The sequence below is a fragment of the Zootoca vivipara genome, chromosome 16, assembly GCF_963506605.1.
Source record: "Zootoca vivipara chromosome 16, rZooViv1.1, whole genome shotgun sequence".
Taxonomy (NCBI): domain Eukaryota; kingdom Metazoa; phylum Chordata; class Lepidosauria; order Squamata; family Lacertidae; genus Zootoca; species Zootoca vivipara.
Window position 1 is genome coordinate 34,135,253 of NC_083291.1, and position 20,101 is coordinate 34,155,353.

Genomic DNA, 20,101 nt, shown 5'->3' on the forward strand with positions numbered 1-20,101 from the left:
ATTCCTGCACTGCAGGAAACTAGATGACCCTTGGGATCCCTTCCAACACTACGATGTTATGATTCTATGAATGTTACATTTAACATATATATGAAGCCATAGGGAGTGGCAATTAGGAGAACAGGGGTGCAGTATCAGGATGATGACGATGATGATGGTGATGATGCAGAGCTATCATCTGTTACATCTGAATCAGGAGTGGCTGTTCAAGCTCTGAACCAGTTCCTAGATGCAGTGTTAGGCTGGAAGATGGCCAATAAGCTGGATCCACATCTTAATGGGACAATGGAATGGGACAATACGCCTGTTCTAGATAGGGCTGCACTCCCCTGACTTCACAAAGTAAACAGCTCAGGGGTGCTCATTCACCCATCTTTGTCACCGGAAGCCGTTGGCTAGCACAACAGCTACATCCGTACTTGTGCAGGGACAGCCTTGCCACGGTAGCTCAAGGACTGGACTTCAAGGTTGGACTGCTGTAATGTGCTCTGTGTGGGGCTGCCCGTAATGCTGGTCCAGAGCTACAGCTAGTAAAAAAATGCAGCATATAGGCTACTCAGTGGGGTAGTCTTATTTTATGGACCTTACAATATGGACCCTTACTCTTAGCATTGGCTGCCAATAAGTTTCTGGGCCAGGTTGAGAGTTTTGGTCTTAGCCAGGGCTGGTCCACCGTCCCTCAGACCATGTGGTGGGCAGGACTATATTTGGGGGGGGGGGGAATATGAATGAATTCCTATGCCCCACAAATAACCCAGAGATGCATTTTAAATAAAAGGACACATTCTGCTCAAGTAAAAACATGCTGAACAGGATTGAGAAGGTGATTGGGCTGGATCTGGCGCCTGGGCCTTAGATTGCCTACCCCTGGTCTTGACCTACAAAGGGCTAAGCAACCTGGGATTAGGATATCTGAAGGCATCTCTCTCCTTACTGTCACCCATGGAACCTCAGTTAGCAGAAACCAGGGGCAGGGCTCTCTCTGTGGTGGTCTGCTACTTCCGGAACCACTTTTCCTCTGAGTTTTGGCAAGCCCTCACATGAATGGAACAGCCTTTCAGTGCCTATTAAAACCACACCTGTGCTCCCAGGCCTTTGCTTAATTCCATAATGTTATTATATATTTATATTTTTAATTCTGTTCTGGGTCGGCTGCATTTTATTCTGTGTCATGATTTGAATGTTGGATGGTTATTTTTAAATCATTCTATATTATGTCAAGACGTCATCTGGAAGGTAGTCTAGAAATGTTTTAAGAAATAACTACCGGTACTCCTATTTTCCTAGAACTAGTCTGAATTTTATGTGTTTTATTTCCTTTTGACCTCACTGTTTACAATATCCCCCCCCCACGCACACACCATATGTATTTAAACCTATACTGCGGGATAGGACAGCCTGCATCTGACGAAGTAGACTCTGATTCACAAAAGCTTGTGCCACAATACATTTGTTAGCTAAAAGGCACTATGCCATTCATGTTCATGTTCAGATGGTTGAGCTGAGGCATCATATTCTTTGCAGGCTAACAGCGTACGTTGTAAAGGTCTTTGCCATGGCTTCCAAAATAGTAAACACTATTGACAGCCAAGTGGTCTGTGGAGGTGTGAAGTGGCTAATTCTGGAGAGGCAGAAACCAGATGGAATTTTTCATGAAGACGCCCCTGTGATCCATGGAGAGATGGTGGTATGCTTTCTTTCTGCTGCTAGTCCTTTCTGATAACAAATCCATGTATTTTCCAGTTCCTAATTCAGAAGAATCAGTTAATAGACTGTATTGCAGGCAGATGGTCCCTCAAGCCTTTTGTCCAATGACAGTTTCCTGCAGGCCAGGTTCTTTATAGAGGGGTTCACAAAGAGGACATGGTGGTGAGACACACCCCTACCTACCACTGCTGTAGTATTATTGTTGTGCAAACCACAAAGGCAAATAACTTCCCAGGGGATATGCAGTCTGCAAAAAATGGGGGAAAGGGGAAGACATATATGTCTTTTAAAATCTTGTGGGTTCTTAATTTTCTAGGCTTTTCAAATTCAAATTTCTGATATGTTCAGGCTTGCTTCCCCTGCCCCCAACTGCCAGTACTTCTGAGCTATGTTTTTGGTGGGAGATCTGTTTGTGTGAACCAAACACATTCAATTGTTCTTGCCCTCCCACTTCCTTCCAGGGAGGTTATAAGGGCGCTGAACCAGATGCGGCATTAACAGCTTTCGTCCTGATTGCATTGCTGGAGTCCAAAGACACCTGCAAGGATCAAGTCAATGTAAGTAGCCCTGAAGTGGCAAGAGACATTATAAGATATGGTCACCTTGTAAATCAATGACTTCCCTTCTTCTCTTTCCGTGGTTCATATTTTACATGAACTAAACCATTCGGTAATCCATTGTTACATCCATCAAAACTTATTTACACTGGTGAATTTATCTCAATGCTACCAGCATTTTTAAATCAACATAATTTTCACCCATATATTTAGTAAACATGTTCCAATCTTCTTTAAAAGTACATTCTTCTTGTTCTCTTAATCTATAAATTAAATCTGCAAGCTGCGCTTATTCCATCAGTTTAAGTTGCCATTCTTTTTTAGTTGGGACTTCGCTTGCTTTCCATTTTTGAGCTAACTAAACAAGGGCTACAGTAGTAGCATACATAAATAGTCTTTTTGACACATGGAAATTTCCCTCTGAATTATCCCCCAATTATAACCCCCCTTTTTTTGGAAAGGTACTTTTAATTCCCCCCCCCCCAATTTATTATATATCATTTCCCAATACTCTTTTACAACATAATCACATTCTCAGCTCTTTCTCACGTTATCCACTTTTTGCTACTTTCTCCCTGTTAACCTAGGGACGTGGGTGGTGCTGTGGGTTAAATCACAGAGCTGCTCTGGTTCACCAGAAGTGGCTTAATCATGCTGGCCACATGACCTCGGCCAGTAAAGTGAGATGAGCGCCGCAACCCCAGAGTTGTTTGCGACTGGACCTAATGGTCAGGGTTCCCTTTACCCTGTTAACCTAGTCATAAGGAGAATCACAACCTTAAAAGCCTGTGGGACCCAAGGGAGCGACTCAACTAGCACGGCTGTGCTGTATCATGCCTTCATTTCAGTAAGGTTTTGGGTGCCTTTTACTGAGTTGCATAATTGCTCTTCCCCCCATGCGCTAGCTCACAGTTTAGGGGATGGGGAGCTGAAAGGAGAGCAGAAATTGGAGACCACTTGCAGTGATGTAGTGGTCGATAAGCAGCCAATATGGTGAGGTTGAACCATCTTTTCAACTCCAGTATCACTGCAGTTTACCTGGATGGGGTTAGGCAGGGCAGCAGCGAGGTTGAGGTTGCTCAAACATGCCACTTGAGCCAATCCTGTGCTTCCACCAGTGAGCAGCCCAGATCCTGTCACCTCCCTACCTGAACTGCATCCAGGTAAGCTGCAGTGACAGTGACACAGGCTACTGTTTGTCGATGGTGGTGGTGAAAATTGCCAAAAAGGTTCAGTGTGTATGTGTGTTTCTAACTGATGGGTGGCAGCATGGTTTTCTGTTTAGTTTTGGTGATGGAACTCCTCATTTCCCTTCGGAATTTAGCATCATTCCAGATAAGAATGTTATCTCCACTGATGACCACGTTTGATGACCATACAATTATGATACCTGCAGATATTTGTGTGTTTTACATCTGGTTAGGTGTGTCTTAATTGGCTTTTGCTTATGGAAGTTGTCTTGGGCATTTCTATTGGTTTTGAAATTGGAACGTTGGGGTATTACTCTGAGATAGCTGCATAAGCTGGTCTCTGAGGATCTGCTGCCTGCTGTAGGAGTGCCCGTTTGTTCCTATTACTGTATGCTTTGCTTGTATATTGCTTGTATATTGCTTGTATATTTCTAAACCAAAGGAGACTCAGTTGTGCTTCCCCTGGAACATCTTACTGCTCAGAAGCGCAGGAGCACATAACACTGTGTTTGCTCCCCCAAACACTCCTAATATATCTACTTCTCTTCTTTTCTCTTCATCCAGATTCTAGAGAGCAGCATCAGCAAAGCTTCTGAGTATTTATTAAAACAATATGGGACGTTGCAAAGACCTTACACCGTGGCCCTCACGGCTTATGCTTTAGCCCTGGCAGGAAGGCTCAATGATGACAGAGTACTCATGGCAGCATCAAGAGGTACATTTGTGGCAGCACACTCAATGCAAGAAAAAACATGGTCAGGTTTTGAAGATCAGCTGCTTATGTAAGGAGCAGCTTGGAAGACTTCTAGGAAGGAGGACAGTGGTAGCAGCCAGGCCAAAAGCAGCCTGTAAGCCAGGCATCCTCAAACTTCGGCCCTCCAGATGTTTTGGACTACAATTCCCATCATCCCTGACCACTGGTCCTGTTAGCTAGGGATCATGGGAGTTGTAGGCCAAAACATCTGGAGGGCCGCAGTTTGGGGATGCCTGCTGTAAGCGGCTGCCCTGTGTGAACTGGCAATGCTCTCCAGAGTACCAAGGGAGTATATCCTGACTCCTTGCACCCTTCCCTCTCCCTCCTGGCTGCCTTGTTCCTTCTGCTGTTGGGGAGAAATGGAAAGTCTGCAGAGCAGCATGAGAAGGAAAGGGACCCATGGTGGTTGTGGGTGCCAAGCGAAGCCAAATACAACAGTGGAGGGGAAAGGGACTTTTTGCATTTGCTTTACTTGCTGGAAGGGGATGCTAGAGCAGGCGAGGGGCAGAAGCAATGTTTGAGTCCCAGACTCTACATTTATGGAATCAGTGTGTGAAGCCTGAAAGAGAATGGCTGAAATGCTGTGTGGATGAGCCCCAGGGCTGTCTTTTAATTGTTGCTGGCTTCTTCCTTTAAACAAGGGGGGGGGGGTCGAGATGACACTTGGGATCCCTTCCAATCTACCATTCTATGACAAACAGATGTTTTGTTTCTTGCACTGGTTTTCAAAATTCTGTGACTCGTTAATCCTCTTCCATAGCTGTTGTAAATTTGTTCTTAAACATACCATAGCATCACAGCAGCTTGGCTAATGGCTGGGGGAGGGAGAATGCTTGCAGGCAAGTGAGAGGTGACAGACAGTTTTTAATTTATAATGTATTCTGTAGTACATTCAAAATAAAAAAATTCCTTCAGTAGCACCTTAAAGACCAACTAAGTTTTTATTTTGGTATGAGCTTTTGTGTGCATGCACACTTCTTCAGATACGGTATCTGAAGAATACTGTATTTTAGATATTTCAGATACGGTATCTGAAGAATACCATATTTTATTTTTCATACCAAAATAAAAACTTAGTTGGTCTTTAAGGTGCTACTGAAGGAATTTTTTAATTTTGCTTCAACTCAAACCAACACGGCTACCTACCTGTAACTAGATCTGTAGTACATTGATCATCTCTTAATGGAAACTGGTGGGAATTGGGTGGATCCTTAGGGCATTGAGCTCATTTGCCCACCAGGATCTATTTAATGAGGATCTGTTTCATTGCTGATATATAGGTAAGAATCGCTGGGAGGAATATAATGCTCGCACCTACAACATCGAAGGCACATCCTACGCTCTGCTGGCCTTGCTGAAAATGAGGAAGTTTGATGGTGTTGGTCCCATAGTCAAATGGCTGACAGAGCAGAAGTATTATGGAGGGACGTATGGACAAACCCAGGTGATTGTTTGCTTTATTCCCATTCTGCAGCTGCCAACAGCAGTTGGACTGCATAAAAACTGAACTGTAGCCTGTATTTGCACCTAGTTCTGAGTGATCAATGTGTGTGGGCTATACCATTTTAGTTTGCTGGTGGAGGCTCTTATGATAGAACTAGTGTCATTCAGCCCGTTTAGAAAATGGGCGCTAGAAGATATGTGAGAGGAGCAGCGGGGCCACGGCCTTCCCTCTCTCTCTCTGCGCTCGGCCACGGGGCGTGCCGGGAACGCAAGTAAACAAACTCGCTCTCCTGTCGTGCCCCACGGCCGAGCACAGAGAGGGAGCTGCCAAGTACCCCGTTTTCCCCGGGAAACCCCCGGACTTGGAAGGTAAGGCTCCTCCGTCGCTGCTTCGCAGCCTCTAGACGCCCATGGAGGCCGGCCCCCTGAGGGCGAGGAGCTCAGGACGGGCAGAGGCCAGGGAAGGTGAGGCACGCTCAGGCCGGGCTGCTCCTGCTGCTGCTGTTACCGTCGCCGCCTCCGCCTCCTTCCTTCGCCAGAACAACGGAGGCTGGTGACAAAGGTGGCTCCGGGGGCGCCCATGGCTGTCGCGGGGCCGAAGCCGGGACGGAGGGGGCAGGGATCCTCTAGGCGCCCATGGAGGCCGGCGCTGGGAGCGGCCCGCTAGCACAGCCTCCGGCACCGCATGAGAGTATCCTGGGCGCGCGACCGAGATATTGTCTCTGCGTCCAATCCCTGTGTCCGTGGGGCACATGCACAGTAGCGCGGACATAGGGACTGGACACAGAGACACTTGCATATTATTATATAGGATGCTTTACCTGCAGAATAAAAGGGACACGGGTGTAGCTGTGGTCTAAACCACTGAGCTTACTGGCCTTGTGATCAGAAGGTCAGCGGTTTGAATCTGCACAGTGGGGTGGGCTCCCATTGCTCTGTCCCAGCTCCTGCCAACCTAGCAGTGCAAGTAGATAAATAGGTACTGCTGCGGCGGGAAGGTAAAAGGCATTTCCGTGCACTCTGGCACTTGTCACAGTGTCCTGTTGCGCCAGAAGCTGTTTAGTCATGCTGGCCACATGACCCGGAAAGCTGTCTGTGGACAAACGGCTTAAAGCGAAATGAGCGCCATGCCATACCCCAAAGTCGCCTTTGAGTGGACTTAACCATCCAGGGGTCCTTTACCTTTTTACCTTTACCTGCAGAATACAAAACAATTCCCTGCCTACTTGCTCTGATTTAGCACTAAGGAGCAGGTTTTCCTTGGGGAAGGACTGGGGCAAGGGAAAGACTGCTCAGACCCATGCTTTCTAGGAACAAGACCATAAGAAAGTGCAGAGCAGCCCTAAATTATACATGCCTATTAATTTTGCTTCTCCAACCAAACAATATGGCCTGGATTCAACTAAGATGCTGCATGTGTGTAACAAGGTTTATTTGTTTGTGCAGTGGGACTTTTCTAGAGGATTCAGGGAACTCACAGAACAGGTTTAGGGGGAACAGAAGAGGGGGAGTCCCATTATGCGAGTACAAATGGTTCTGTGTAGTCACTTAGAGCTTCGTTGAATTCCACTCTGTGTACAGAAATTCATATATTAGGGGAAAGGGGGCAGGAATGCATATATTAGTAAAAATAATACACAAAAACACACTATATTAGGAGAACCTATCTGTAAAAATGTTTCAAAACACAAAAGTTTGTCAGTTAGGAGAAATTTTCACCAACTTGCAAGTTGCTGTGGAAATGTGAAGAACTGAATTTAAGTTTGGGGAAATGAAACTTGTGAGAAACTTGAGAGAGACCGTAATTGACATATTTGTCCCTGAGTGTGCTCCAATTTCCTGGTAGCCTCCATTAGCAAACTGTCATTTCCTCTATGTCTAGGTGGGCACTGCAAGCTGAACTCACTGAACTCCCATCTTCTTCCTCCCATTACAGGCAACCATCATGGTATTCCAAGCACTTGCCCAGTATGAGATCGACGTCCCTACCCATAAGGACCTGAACTTGGATGTTTCTATTAAACTGCCAGAACGTCAAAATCCTTTTATTATCAGGATTGATTATGAGAATGCCCTCATTGCCCGGTCAACAGAGGTACAGCATTGTTTTTGCTTCCATTGTCTCCTAAGACAAGACGGATGCCAGCCATGAACATTTTTGTTTATTACTCTGTGGTTGTATTTCTAACGTACCTTGCAACGTAAAGCTCAATGAAACAAAACCATAGCAAATGCCACAGTGAAAGTCTATAAACTACTGTCTACAATGTCACTTTGAAGTGACCCCTGCCCAACACCATAACTGAGGGCTTATACACTTACTTTTCCTCTGATCTTTCCACAGTCCACACTTTAAAGTTCTGTGTCCAAGTTCCCCACTCCTTTTTGTTGCTTTGAAGCTTTCCCAAAACCTGCTCTTTAGTGCTTAATCGGCGCAAACTGCAATCTGCAGTTTGCTCCAGGTGAGCCCTGAAGAGTGGATTTTCACGGGGAAAGTTCCGGGGCAAACAAAACAAAACAAAACAAAACAAAACTCCTCAGTCACGTAACTTTTAAGTGCAAACCTGTGCCTGGCAAAAGTTAAGTGTGGATAAGACCAGACTCAATCCCAGCTATTAAAAAGTACAGACTCAGAGCAATAATCCCCCAAATTCCTTAGCTGGGAGGGTGCATCTGTGGTCCATCTGCAAAAAGGGGGGTTGCTGTGTGTGTGTGTGTGTGTGTGTGTGTGTGTGTGTGTGTGTGTGTGTATATTGTGGCATGTCACCCCAGTCTCTGAGTGGTGTGAGATTCCAGGGGTTCCAGGCGCTTACCCAGGCTCCATGATTCTTTTTGGAAATGAGGCACAGCAGAGACTGTAGTGTCTTTATGATGTATGCTTTATTTACACAAATATATACACAGCATAAACACCACAAGAGGGACTTGCTTCTCCCATAGTGCTCTGACCCTCTCTCCAGCTTGCTGCCTTTACAAGCCTGCAACACGCCCCCCCCCCAAGTCACACCACAGCCAAACTTGCAATTTTAAACTCTGGCTTTTGTTCTTCTATCTCAAAGCTGCAGGAGGGGCCCAACCCATTCCCTATCAGGCACATTAATGGCTCATTACCTTTCCTTTGTCCTCCTAATGGCCCATCTCCCAGGCAATCGCCTGAACACGAAAATCTGGGTCCAGGCATTAGGCATCTGGCATCTACTTTAACTTCCCAAGCCCTGATTAAATTCTAACACCCACTGGACCCAGGAATTTAAGGGAGACTGCCACCCGCAAAAGCCTAACTATACTTGGGAGTTCAGGTTCTCTAACGCTTTGCCCCTCAAATGACACACATACTTCCTGCAGATCTGGTGCTGATTTCCTCTTTGCTTCTACTCCCCATGCTTCAGGTGGGCTGTCCACTTTTTAAAGTCCCCCCCCCCCCCAGGAATTTTGCAAGTTTGTTAGATTAACATTTGCTTGGGGCTTTTTAATTATTCATTATTGTGCACAGTTCTTTCAGCTGCAATCTAGAGGATGAGCTTCCTCTGAACTTAATCTGGGGAAGAATATTATACATCTGCCTGCTACTTGGTGATTCAAGAGCATTGTTAGCACCCAAAACAGAGTTCAGTCTGGCTTGAAATTCAGAGTAAATATAGCTAGCTATATATAGAAGACAGAAGTGCCTGGTGTGCTCTGGTCCATGGGGTCACGAAGAGTCGGACACGACTAAACAACTAAACAACAACATCTCACTGTCTAAGTTTTTAGAGTTTCCCCATTGCTGCTAGCTAAACCTACCTACTCCGTCTTTTTTATTTATTGCAACATTTACAATAATAATAATTGTGAGTTGTGCACAGTAGATCGCTTTCATTTTAATGGGTTGTGTACTGGGAATACATCATGTCCTCAGAAAGCGAGAAAAAATGGTGTCTTTTCTTCTTGATATAAACTTCTTCTTTCCCTGCATGCTGACTGCCACGCACACACATTAAATGTTTATTTATTTGTATCCCACCTCTAGTTCAAGCCACGCTACAACAGAAAAAATAAAACAGTGACAATAATCAGTAAAATGACAACAGTCAGGAGAGAACACAATCTAAAAGCATACTAACCCTCTTTGTTTCTTTAGACCAAGCTCAATCAAGATTTCATCGTGAAAGCAACTGGCACAGGAAAAGCAACTATGACTGTCGTGACTGTGTATAATGCAAAGATACGGGAGGAGGCAGAGCAGTGCAAGAATTTTTCTCTGCAAGTTTCTGTTGAAGATGTCCCACTGCGTAAGTTTGAGTGGTGGGTTTAGATTTTCTAGAAATACATGTGCTTCCTAGAAGACTAATGGACTAGGAGTTTGTTTCTGAAATCAGTAGAATAATAGAATTGTAGAGTTGGAAGGGACCACAAGGGTCATTTAGTTTAACCCCCTGCAATGCAGGAATTACAGCTAAAGAATCTACGACACATAACAACCTCTCTTTAGAAACCTCAAATGAAGGAGAATCCACCACCTTCTGAGGTAGTCAAACAGCTACCACCATCAGAAAGTTTTTCATAATTTTTAGTCAGAATTCCCTTTACTGTAATTTGAATCCATTGGTTTGGGTCTCACCCTCTGGAGCAGGAGAAAACAAGCTTGGTCCATCTTCCATGTGGTGGCACTTCAGATACTTGAAGATGGCTATCAGATCATCCCTCAGTCTTCTTTTCTTCAGGCTAAACATAGCCAGCTCCTTCAACCGTTCCTCATAAGGCATGGTTTCCAGACCCCTGGTCATCATGTTCACCCTCCTCTGCACACATTCTAGCTTGTCAATATCCTTCTTAAACTACGGGACCCTGAACTGGGCACGGTACTCCAGGTGTACCTGTACAAAGAGTGGTTTTGCTTGTTTATGTACTGCTTAAAGAAATTCGTATAAAATTAACCAGGTGAATATGGGTAGAATGGTGCAAAAAACCCATTTGAAAACTACATCAGGGTGCAGAGGGAAGAAAAAGGCAAAAGGGCTTGGAAAATGAAGGTGAGACAATGCCAGAAGGAGGGATAGTGCAAGATTTACCCAAGAACAATCCTATACTGTAAATAGTTGTATCTTAAAAAAATATTAGGTAGAACAAAACAAACAAAAAAAGAATTCAGACAGTGATGAATCGTAGCGTGCCCTGTATAATCTGCCAGTCTGAACTGAGACACTGCTTGGCTTGTTCAATACATCTCACTCTAATGATCCCAGAAAATGAACTTTGAACAAGTCCTCCACATCCCACTCCCTTCCTTATGAGGCCACATGCTATAAACAACATCACAAAGCACCTCCATCGAAGAGAGCACTGCAGACTTCAGATTGCAACATGTCCAAGTTGAACAGCAATTGCAAGGGCCATGCTAGATGTGACAGCAGCAAATGTTTGTCTAATCATGTGTCTGGGATGGGTGGGTCTGATGTTAAAATGAGTAGGGATATGAGGGTAAAGGAAGCTGCATGGACCCGCTCCTTCCCCTCCCCTCATTGCCCCATTTCCTTTCCCCTGACCCTGTCCAGTTGTGATACTGGAAGCAAGCTTTAGACCAGAGAAGTTGATGGACTCCAAGTCTCATCAGCCACAGGCAGGTTGGCAAGTGGTCAGGGATGAAGGCTTGTGGTCCAACAACATCTGGAGAGCCACACATCCCCAGTAATGGCCATGGCATTCTTTGGGAAGAATGGATAGTGGATAGACCAGCAATGGCAAGTATGGATCTTAGTTGGACAATCAAGCCTGTTACTCTTTTTTGAAACAATTCTAAGAGTCACACAGCAAGGAATTTCCACAAAGTGACTAATTCTTTGTGCTTTTTCCTCCAATTACAAGTTAAAGGGCATGAAAAGGGAGCCAAGGGAGCAGTCAAGATCAACATCTGCGCCAGGTGAGCATTTGGGGCTTTCAAGATAGACGTGGGTCACCATCACTGAACATTCAAAGCAATGACTGAGAGAAGCAGAAATTGTTGCTTAACAACCAAAGGCTTCTCTGGTTTCAGGAGTTTGAGATATTTGGAGTTTGATTTGTAGGGTGGTTGACTGCACCATACCCTCTGGGCGTATCTGCAGTTATCTATCCTCCATGCTTTCCAGGCATGGTTTGAACTTTATAGCTTCGTATCCAAGTGCTCTTTCTTTCCCCTCTGGAGATTTCCCCGCGAAAACCCACTTTTACCACTGAATTGGAGCAAAACCACAAAGCTCCGGGGAGGGAGCACTTGGGCACGGGGCTTTGAAGCCTTGGCCTGTGCCTGGAAAGTGTGTGGCAAAAGGAAAGCATGGATAAGCCCTCAGCCTGCAAAAGGAACACAAGCGAAATGAATGATTCCAATTTTGAACACCAGAGAGTCTATTGAAATAGTTAAACAATAAAGATTTTAAGCCACAGTAGATTGCTCAGTTGTCATTTTGCAGTTTGTATTGCACACCTACGTAACCACTGTGCATCAAGCAAGCTGTCCAAATTTTTTAAAAGAAAAAAAGAGCACAAACATGAAATGTTCAATGACTTTTGGCCCAAATAACAGAAAGAACACCTCCTCCCATGCCAGCCTGCCTCTTTGTTAAGATCTGCAGAGAAAGCCTGCTTGGTGGAGTGAGGTTCACATACAGTGGGCCACAGAATGGCCTTGTGAGGCACACCTTGGCTTTACATTATTTTCATTTAGTTGGGAGGGAGAGGCACACCTTTTTGTCCAGATGAAGTTGGCAGCAATGCTATATTTTCACTTCTGCTGCTGCCTGTTCTGTGATTGCAATCAACTTTAGCATGCTGGTTGACATATTGTTTTAAATTGTTATTGATAATTCTGATGTTAATGCTATTGTTAATGGCAATGAAATCCATTCTGAAGTCATTTTCCCTGTCCCTCATTCTAGGTATCTTGGAAAGGCTGATGCTGCAATGTCAATCATTGATGTCTCCATGCTTACTGGCTTTGCACCTGACACTGAAGATCTTAAGAGGGTAGGTGAGCTTTCCTTGGCGCTGGAGATGACTGCTTAAGTTGTTCTTTGAGAATATGAGAATATTGCACTAGAAAATTCACTGCGGTCAGCAAAAAAACTTGGAATTGGATCCACAGGGAGAATGGGTTAGGGTTTATCATAAATGTGCCAGCAGTTCTCCTGCTATGAGGCAGCAGCTTACTGTGTTGGATGCAACAGAGGATCATAGAATCATAGAGTTGGAAGGGACCCAAGGGTCATCTAGTCCAGCCCCCTGCAATGCGGAAATTTCAGGTAGAGCATCCATGACAGATGGCCATCCAACCTCTGCTTAAAAACCCCCAAGGAAGGAGAGTCCACCACCACTTGTGGGAGTCTGTTCCATTCCATGCAGGAATTTCAACATTTCTCCTGCCTTGGGAAAAATGACTGAGGGTTCTGTGGAATTTCTTTAACCGTATGAAAATTCATCCTACCTCTCTTGAAATCCCTCAGATACATATATTGAGCCTGGCACATCCAAATTTCCTCTAGATGAAAATGCAGGGGCAGCTCTACCCTGAGGGGTTGCCTGTTGGGTCACCTGCAACTCCTGGTGCCAATGATGTCAATTGTTCTCTTTCTGTGTTCAGCTTTCCGAAGGAGTCGACAGATACATCTCCAAGTTTGACATCAACGACGCCATGTCTGAAAGAGGGAACCTCATCATCTATCTGGACAAGGTAAAGACTTGTGGGAGAGGTTCTGGGAATAACTGGCATAACTTAAAGTAACCATAGCTAGACTAGCACTGGTGTGCATCTGTGAGTTAGAGGGTGGGTTATGTGTATACAGGCGAAACTTGGAAAATTAGAATATTGTCAAAAACTGCATTTATTTCAGTAATGCAACTTAAAAGATAGATGCATGACATGCAAAGCAAGATATGTCAAGCCTTCATTTGTTGTGATTATTTGTCATTAGGCAGGTCAATTATGAATGGAATGTAATTAATGAAATGTAATAGTGATGTTTATTTTTGTTATTTTTGTAACTATTTGTTTTATTACTGTGGAATTTTCAAAAGAAAGCATTCGTAAAAATTAAAACAAAAAAACAAAAATAATAAGTTGCATTACTGAAATAAATGCACTTTTCGACGATATTCTAATTTTCCGAGTTTCACCTGTACATTTTATAGGTTTTTTTCTTGAGCTGGCACGAGAAGCATTTTACTGTATCTTCATGGGCATACACACTAGTCCCCGCGTAATTTGAGAAGGTGTTATCATTCTGTATTTTGAATCATGAGCTAAATTATTTGCTTCAGGGTGCCTAATAAGCTTCGTGGTTCAGGCAAGCCTTAAACACAGGCATTCCCAGCCCAATGTCAAGGCCATTGTGTATCTTTTAAGAATAGCTTAGAACTTAGAATTTCACTATGTGGCTTTTCCTATCTTAGAGCTGTGTAGTACAGGGGGAAGCTACAGTTGGTAGTTTTTTTTATTTTTTACACACAACTCTTAAAATTATAGGAGCACTCTCAGGTTCAGTTTAGGTATACAGTCTTAGGGTTTAGGAATCATGAACGTATGTAGCTTCTATGGATTATCTTCTCTGGTGGAAGACTGGCACCCAAAGACTCGTTCTTTTTTTCTCTTCCCATCCTAGGTTTCTCATGAAGAGGATGAATGTTTGCAATTTAAAGCTTACAAGTATTTTGAAGCTGGTCTCATTCAGCCTGGATCTGTCAAGGTGTACAGCTATTATAATCTAGGTAATGGCAACCTCAACATAAGTTGAAAGCTGCCCTTGGTTGTATATCTTAGGGCCTGATCCCTACAGCTTTGTGTAAAACTAGGACTTTGGGCTCTGGTGAACCTGAGGACAGAAAATACAAGCTGGATTCTCTTAACATTACATACAACTCTCCCCGTGGACCCAGCCAAATAGGTGTATTGACCAAATAGCATGCACATAACTTTTCTGAAAGTCTTTTTGGCCCCATTTTATGAATCCAGAAGTGAGCAATATATCACATGAAAACATCAAAAGGTAATGAGAAGAGAGCAGGGACCCACAAGTAGCACTCAGCTCAGCAACATCCAGCCCTAAGGCATCTGTGCTCTAAGCAGCCAGGTACAGTGGTACCTTGGGTTACAAACACCTCGGGTTACAAACACTTTGGGTTACAAACCCCGCTAACCCAGAAGTAGTACCTCAGGTTAAGAACTTTACCTCAGGATGAGAACAGAAATTGTGCGGCGGAAGCAGGAGGCCCCATTAGCTAAAGTGGTACCTCAGGTTAAGAATGGTTTCAGGTTAAGAACGGACCTCCGGAATGAATTAAGTACGTAACCAGAGGTACCACTGTATACTGTATTTTTCTGTGTATAAGACTAGGTTTTTTCAAAATTATGTCAAAAATTAGGGGGCGTCTTATACATAGATAATGCTGGGGTATTTTCTTAAGTCTGAATCCCCCAAAATAGGGGGCATCTTATACGTGGGGCGTCTTGTAGACTGAAAAATATGGTAATTTCCTTCCAAGGGCAGTGAACAAAACCAGGGTGGCGTGGCTCCTGGTTTCCTCTGCTCTAACACTAACCCACCCAGGGTGTGTGTGCTCATAGGAAAGACAGAATACTATAGAAATGTGGGTAATCGTAATTAGCTTTGCTGCAGCATGCAAGAGTGGATTTTTGGGTGCCTTCTTGGGCAGGATGGCCCAGTCCCAAGGTATTTTGCCATGCCAGAGAGCTGACTTGCTTGACGGGATACCTGCTCTCTCTTTAAGGTCTCTTGCAGTGTTATAGGGCAAGGGAGGGTGAGCTTAGCTACGGACAGGCTGCCAAGCCCTTTTATCTGAGCACTGGTGGCTCCACCAAACTCAGATCAACATCTGCTTGAAAATATTTGCCCACAGTCTCCCCCGTAAGGCAATTGTAAGAAAGAACAATAAGCCACATTTTTCATGTGACTTCTGAATTATATCTGCGGTTCCCTAGCCATGCTTAAGCACAGGAAATCAGAGGCCCTTCATGCCAGCACTGTCTTTACTGAGGAGCCTGACAATTTGTGCATAGGTCAATTTGTGCAATAAAATACATTTCCAGCCTCAGACCGTTACTTAGAGTACAGAACTTGAAGGGGATACTGGGGTAATACTCTCTCCTTTCCAAGTGACCATTTAAAGAAGCCCTCTTGATGGGTTTCCCTGCATTAAGTCAGGGTGACATGGGTGTACCCAGCATGGGGCAAGGGGGTGCAGCTGCCCCCCCCTAGAAGACCAAACTGCGGGCCCGACTAGGGAAGCAAATACCCTGTGCAGGTGCCTTGCTTGTTGACACGGGAGGGGAGAGGGGGAGGAAACGCTGCTGGTGCCCGCTGCTGGTGCCCGCCCTGCCTACATTTGCACCAATTCCCGCCCACTAAAGCCTTCATGCCTCCCAATGGAAAGCCCTGCCGGGCGGCAACCTCTCCTACCTAAGAGTTCTGCTGGGCTGGCAAGTGAAGGAGACGTGGCTCCCTGCATTGGTTGCAGCCGCTGCCACGCTCTGCCTCCCGGTAGGCTGCACTGCGATCATCGGCACCGCGGGCTGGGAATCGCCCCCTTCCCCCCTCCGCACCCCCCTACCCCCCCTGAGTTAGGTGTTGCTACTGAGACTTCTCCTGGGCCGGGAGAGGAAGTGCACCGACAGGAGCCAGTTCAGCCTCGGCGGGCAGAAGCCCGCAAAGGAGGAGTGGGGGGCGGCGCCCGTGGCTGCTGCAAGGAAGCTACGTAGGGGCATTTGCGCCGGATTGCCGGCGGCAGGAGTAGGCCAGCGGCAGTGACCCTTCCTCGCCGCCCCCCACCCCCGGCAATAGGAAAGGAGCTGCCTTGGGGGGCGGCACAGCTCTCCGCTCCCCCTGCGTGCATTACCCTCTCCGGGCATTGGCTGCTGTTTCCTTCTTTGCAATGCGCCCCCCCCAGCCGCTCTCCCTTGCTGCCCCTGCCGAGAGAGGGGCGTTGAGGGCGGGGGAGCCGCCGCCGGGTCGCAGCTGGGGGGGGGCCTCGCTCGCCTGCACTGCGCCACCCCACCTTTCCCATCTTTTGCTCCCTTGCGATGGGGAGGCGGCGGTGGCAGCTTCTTCTTCTTCTTTGACGGTCTCAGCTTGGCGGGGGGGTCCCCAATATCCTCCCAGGCCACGGGGGGATGGCCCCCCAGGACTAGCAGACCTCTGAGCTCCTTCCCCATCCCAGATATATAGGGTGGGAACTGGCAAGGCTTCGGGGGGACCTGGAGGAGGGAAAGCGGGGCCCAAAGGGGTTTTCAGGGGGGTGGCTAGCCGTAAATGGATGGGAGCAGTGTTTTCAGAGCAGGGCTGTCTTAAGCATACCTGGCGCCCTGGCACCGTGGTGTGACGGATCCCTCTGGTGCCCCCACCCCGCCCCGTTTCCCGGCACGGTGGGCGCAGCTCACTGCGCGGCTGCCGCCTGGAGGGCCGAAGCCCTGCGCAACCCAGCCTGGCCGTAGGGCCAGCCCTGGGCCAGGGGGTGCTGCCCGTCCCCTGTTGCGATTCCCCTGCGTGTGGCGGAGGTGGCCCCAGGCCCGCACGCCTCCGGAAAGCAGCCTGAAGCCGATGAACAGTTGAGAGGTGCGCCTGGGGCGGCCTCCGCCGCGCCTCTCAGTGGGCACAGCGGCGCCCCTGGTGGCCTGGCGCCCCGCGCCACCGGACCCGGGCCTAGAGACGGCCCTGCTTCAGAGGAGGGGAATTTCATGTGAGAGAGTTTAGGGGGTTCATTTAGCGGCTGCAGCCGCCGCCGCAGAGTCGTCGGGCCCGCTGGCCCTGTAGCCCCGCCCACATTCCCACTTTGTGGCCCCTCCCCTCCCATGCCTTGGCCCCGCCCCTGAACGACCATGGCTTGCCCCCCCCTAGTTTTGATCCTGGGTACGCCCCTGCAGGGTGATGTGTCACTAATATTCCACCTGGGAGAAATGGGTCATCCACTTCTGCTCTGTGCATTTCCTAAGCCTTTCCTTTTAGAATCAACACCCCACCCCCCAATCAGGGAATTGGTGAGCCGCACAGGCGTATCAGTGGGGAAGTAAGGACCTCTCTTTTCATTCCTCCTTTCAGATGAGCAATGCACCAAGTTCTACCATCCCTCCAAAGGGAGTGGCCTCCTCGATAAGATATGCCATGGCGATGTTTGTCGGTGTGCAGAAGGTAAGAGATGCTGATTCCAGTCACCCAAACAGAGCTTTGGGGATGCGGGGAAGGTTGGTCAGCATGGAAACAAAGGTCCTGTAGACATTTGTGGTTTCTGAATTACAGGAATTAATCTAGGGTGTATCCATGATCGAAGGTGGCATAGCGAGGAATGGGGTTGCTATTAAAAGAACCAGGTCTTTACAAGGTTTGGCAAAATCACTAATGGTGGGTTTCGACTTGGTTTGAGCTCTAGCACTTTATATTATCTGATGAAAAATAGCAAATTTTTCAGCTCGAGGGAGTGGCGGGTTCCTTTCTTTTACATTTACCAAATATATATTTCAATGTATAGTATATTTATAATACTAACAGGTAATGCACCATAAAAATAATCTAAAATACAGTCAAATGCCACAATAATATTGAATATATTCTTTTTTACTGCTGTAATTAACTTCAAGTCTCTACATACCATCTCTTAAACTATTACAACCCTCCCAACAATTTCATTTCAGCAAGAAGGTGTCAAACTTTTGTTTGATAAATTTAAAAGAGGGATTTTTCAAAGCTGAAAATTCTGTTTAACAGGCAAAGACGTCACTAGCCTCACAGTTATATATATACATAAAATCGTAGGGCTGTCATCAGGGTGCAGTTTGAGTGGATGATAACAGGCAGCTGCTCCAATTCCAGTATGATGGCAGTCAGGCGAATGGGAAGCATGGGTGGCTGACGGCTCGGGGGGGAAGCACTTGCCGCAGCCTGTAAAATGTGACTGCAGCAAGGTTTGACGGAGGAGGGCTGGTGTTTCAGAAAACTGCTCTCAGAAACTCATGCCCACCTTTAAAAGGTAGGATGAGCTGTGAAGGACAAGGTAGATGCTTGGATGGCTGTGGAAGGAGTGGGAGCAGTTTGAGGCAAGCTACGAGAGGAGAGGGTGGGACGAGCCAAGAAGGGATGTTTGGGTGAACAGAAGTGGTTTTAGAGTGATGCGACCATTGCGGTTGCACCGTCCGCCGCACTGCAGGGGGCACCAAAACAATGTTGTAGAATGGGATACGGCAAGCAGGGGGTGCCAGATTTTAGCGGTGCACAGGGCTCCGCTGAAATTTGGGAGCCCGAAGTCTGCCACTGCTGTGAAGGGAGAGATGGATGAGGTGGGGTTTGGTCAGTTGTAAAGGGAGGGGGAGCTAGTCAGCTGTGGGGTGAAGGCACTCAAGGCCGGATTTAGGTTTTATGAGGCCCTAAGCTACTGAAGGTAATGGGGCCCTTTATATGTCCAGCTGTCCTTTGTCAACAACAAATTGTCGCTGTTTTTTGTTGTTGAATATATACTATATGGTAATTTATGGACCTAATAGGTATCTAAAGCCATTTGCACATAACAAAGTATGTATTTTTTATCAATGTAATTGTTGAACTGAAATACAACTAAGAAGTATATTAATAGTGAAATACAATTAAGAAGAAGTATATTAATAGTGAAATAATTATTAAGCTCTAACTTAAAATGATTGGGGGCCCGTTACATCATAGGAGCCTACACAACACAAAACACTGTATGTTGCTGTATGTAGGTTTTATTTTATTTGTTTTTATCCTATATTTTGGAAATGTACATCCAGTTCTTTTTTCCTTTAATTTTTTTGGGGCCCCCCAGGAAGTGGGGCCCTAAGCTATAGCTTGTTTAACTTATATGTAAATCCGGCACTGATGGCACTGGAAACGGGGTTGGTGGATAGGTGAGCAGAGCCACAATTTGCAATCAAATAGGTCATGTCTCCTCACTAAATTCTCTCTGCAGTGTCTTAAAATCTCCTGGGGTAGACTATGCAAAGATGATCGCATTGGTGAATAATTGTTAGGGCTGCTGCTGGAGCCCAGCCTTAATTTGGAAACTTGGCACCTGTAATGATCAGTCTCTATCATATCCGTTTAATGATACTCCCAGAAACAATTGGGGACTTCTAGGGAAATCTTCCATCTCTTCATTCATTTTCTCTCTCTGCTCTTCTCCCAAAGAAACTTGCACCATTTACAACACTGCAACGAAACCTGTGGACCTGCAGCTACGAATTGCAGAAGCCTGCAAGCCAGGAGTGGATTATGGTAACTAAAGTTTACTCTGCTTAATGAGGCAATGGCTGTGCTTTGATGTTAATAGCAGCTGCATTTGCAGAACCCTGAACATTGTGGAGTGATATGTCTAAGGAAGTGGCTGAGCTATCACTCCCATGAGTCTGTATGGCCAGTGTTCAGGAATGATGGGAGTAGTAGTTCAGCAACATCTGGAGGTCAGCCCCCTCTGCTTCA

The 20,101-nt window shown here is 46.2% G+C and overlaps 1 protein-coding gene across 1 annotated transcript in view; it reads left to right on the forward strand.

Moving 5' to 3' along the window:
- Window positions 1–20,101, forward strand: part of LOC118097504 (venom factor) — a 70,835-nt gene that overhangs the window by 43,651 nt on the left and 7,083 nt on the right. The window contains exons 26-37 of the mRNA XM_060269008.1: window positions 1,525–1,687; window positions 2,169–2,264; window positions 4,019–4,169; window positions 5,489–5,652; window positions 7,588–7,746; window positions 9,772–9,922; window positions 11,496–11,550; window positions 12,545–12,632; window positions 13,246–13,335; window positions 14,264–14,369; window positions 17,714–17,803; window positions 19,811–19,897. Coding sequence (XP_060124991.1) covers window positions 1,525–1,687; window positions 2,169–2,264; window positions 4,019–4,169; window positions 5,489–5,652; window positions 7,588–7,746; window positions 9,772–9,922; window positions 11,496–11,550; window positions 12,545–12,632; window positions 13,246–13,335; window positions 14,264–14,369; window positions 17,714–17,803; window positions 19,811–19,897 — 1,400 coding nt within the window. The remainder of the gene's footprint in view (window positions 1–1,524; window positions 1,688–2,168; window positions 2,265–4,018; window positions 4,170–5,488; window positions 5,653–7,587; window positions 7,747–9,771; window positions 9,923–11,495; window positions 11,551–12,544; window positions 12,633–13,245; window positions 13,336–14,263; window positions 14,370–17,713; window positions 17,804–19,810; window positions 19,898–20,101) is intronic.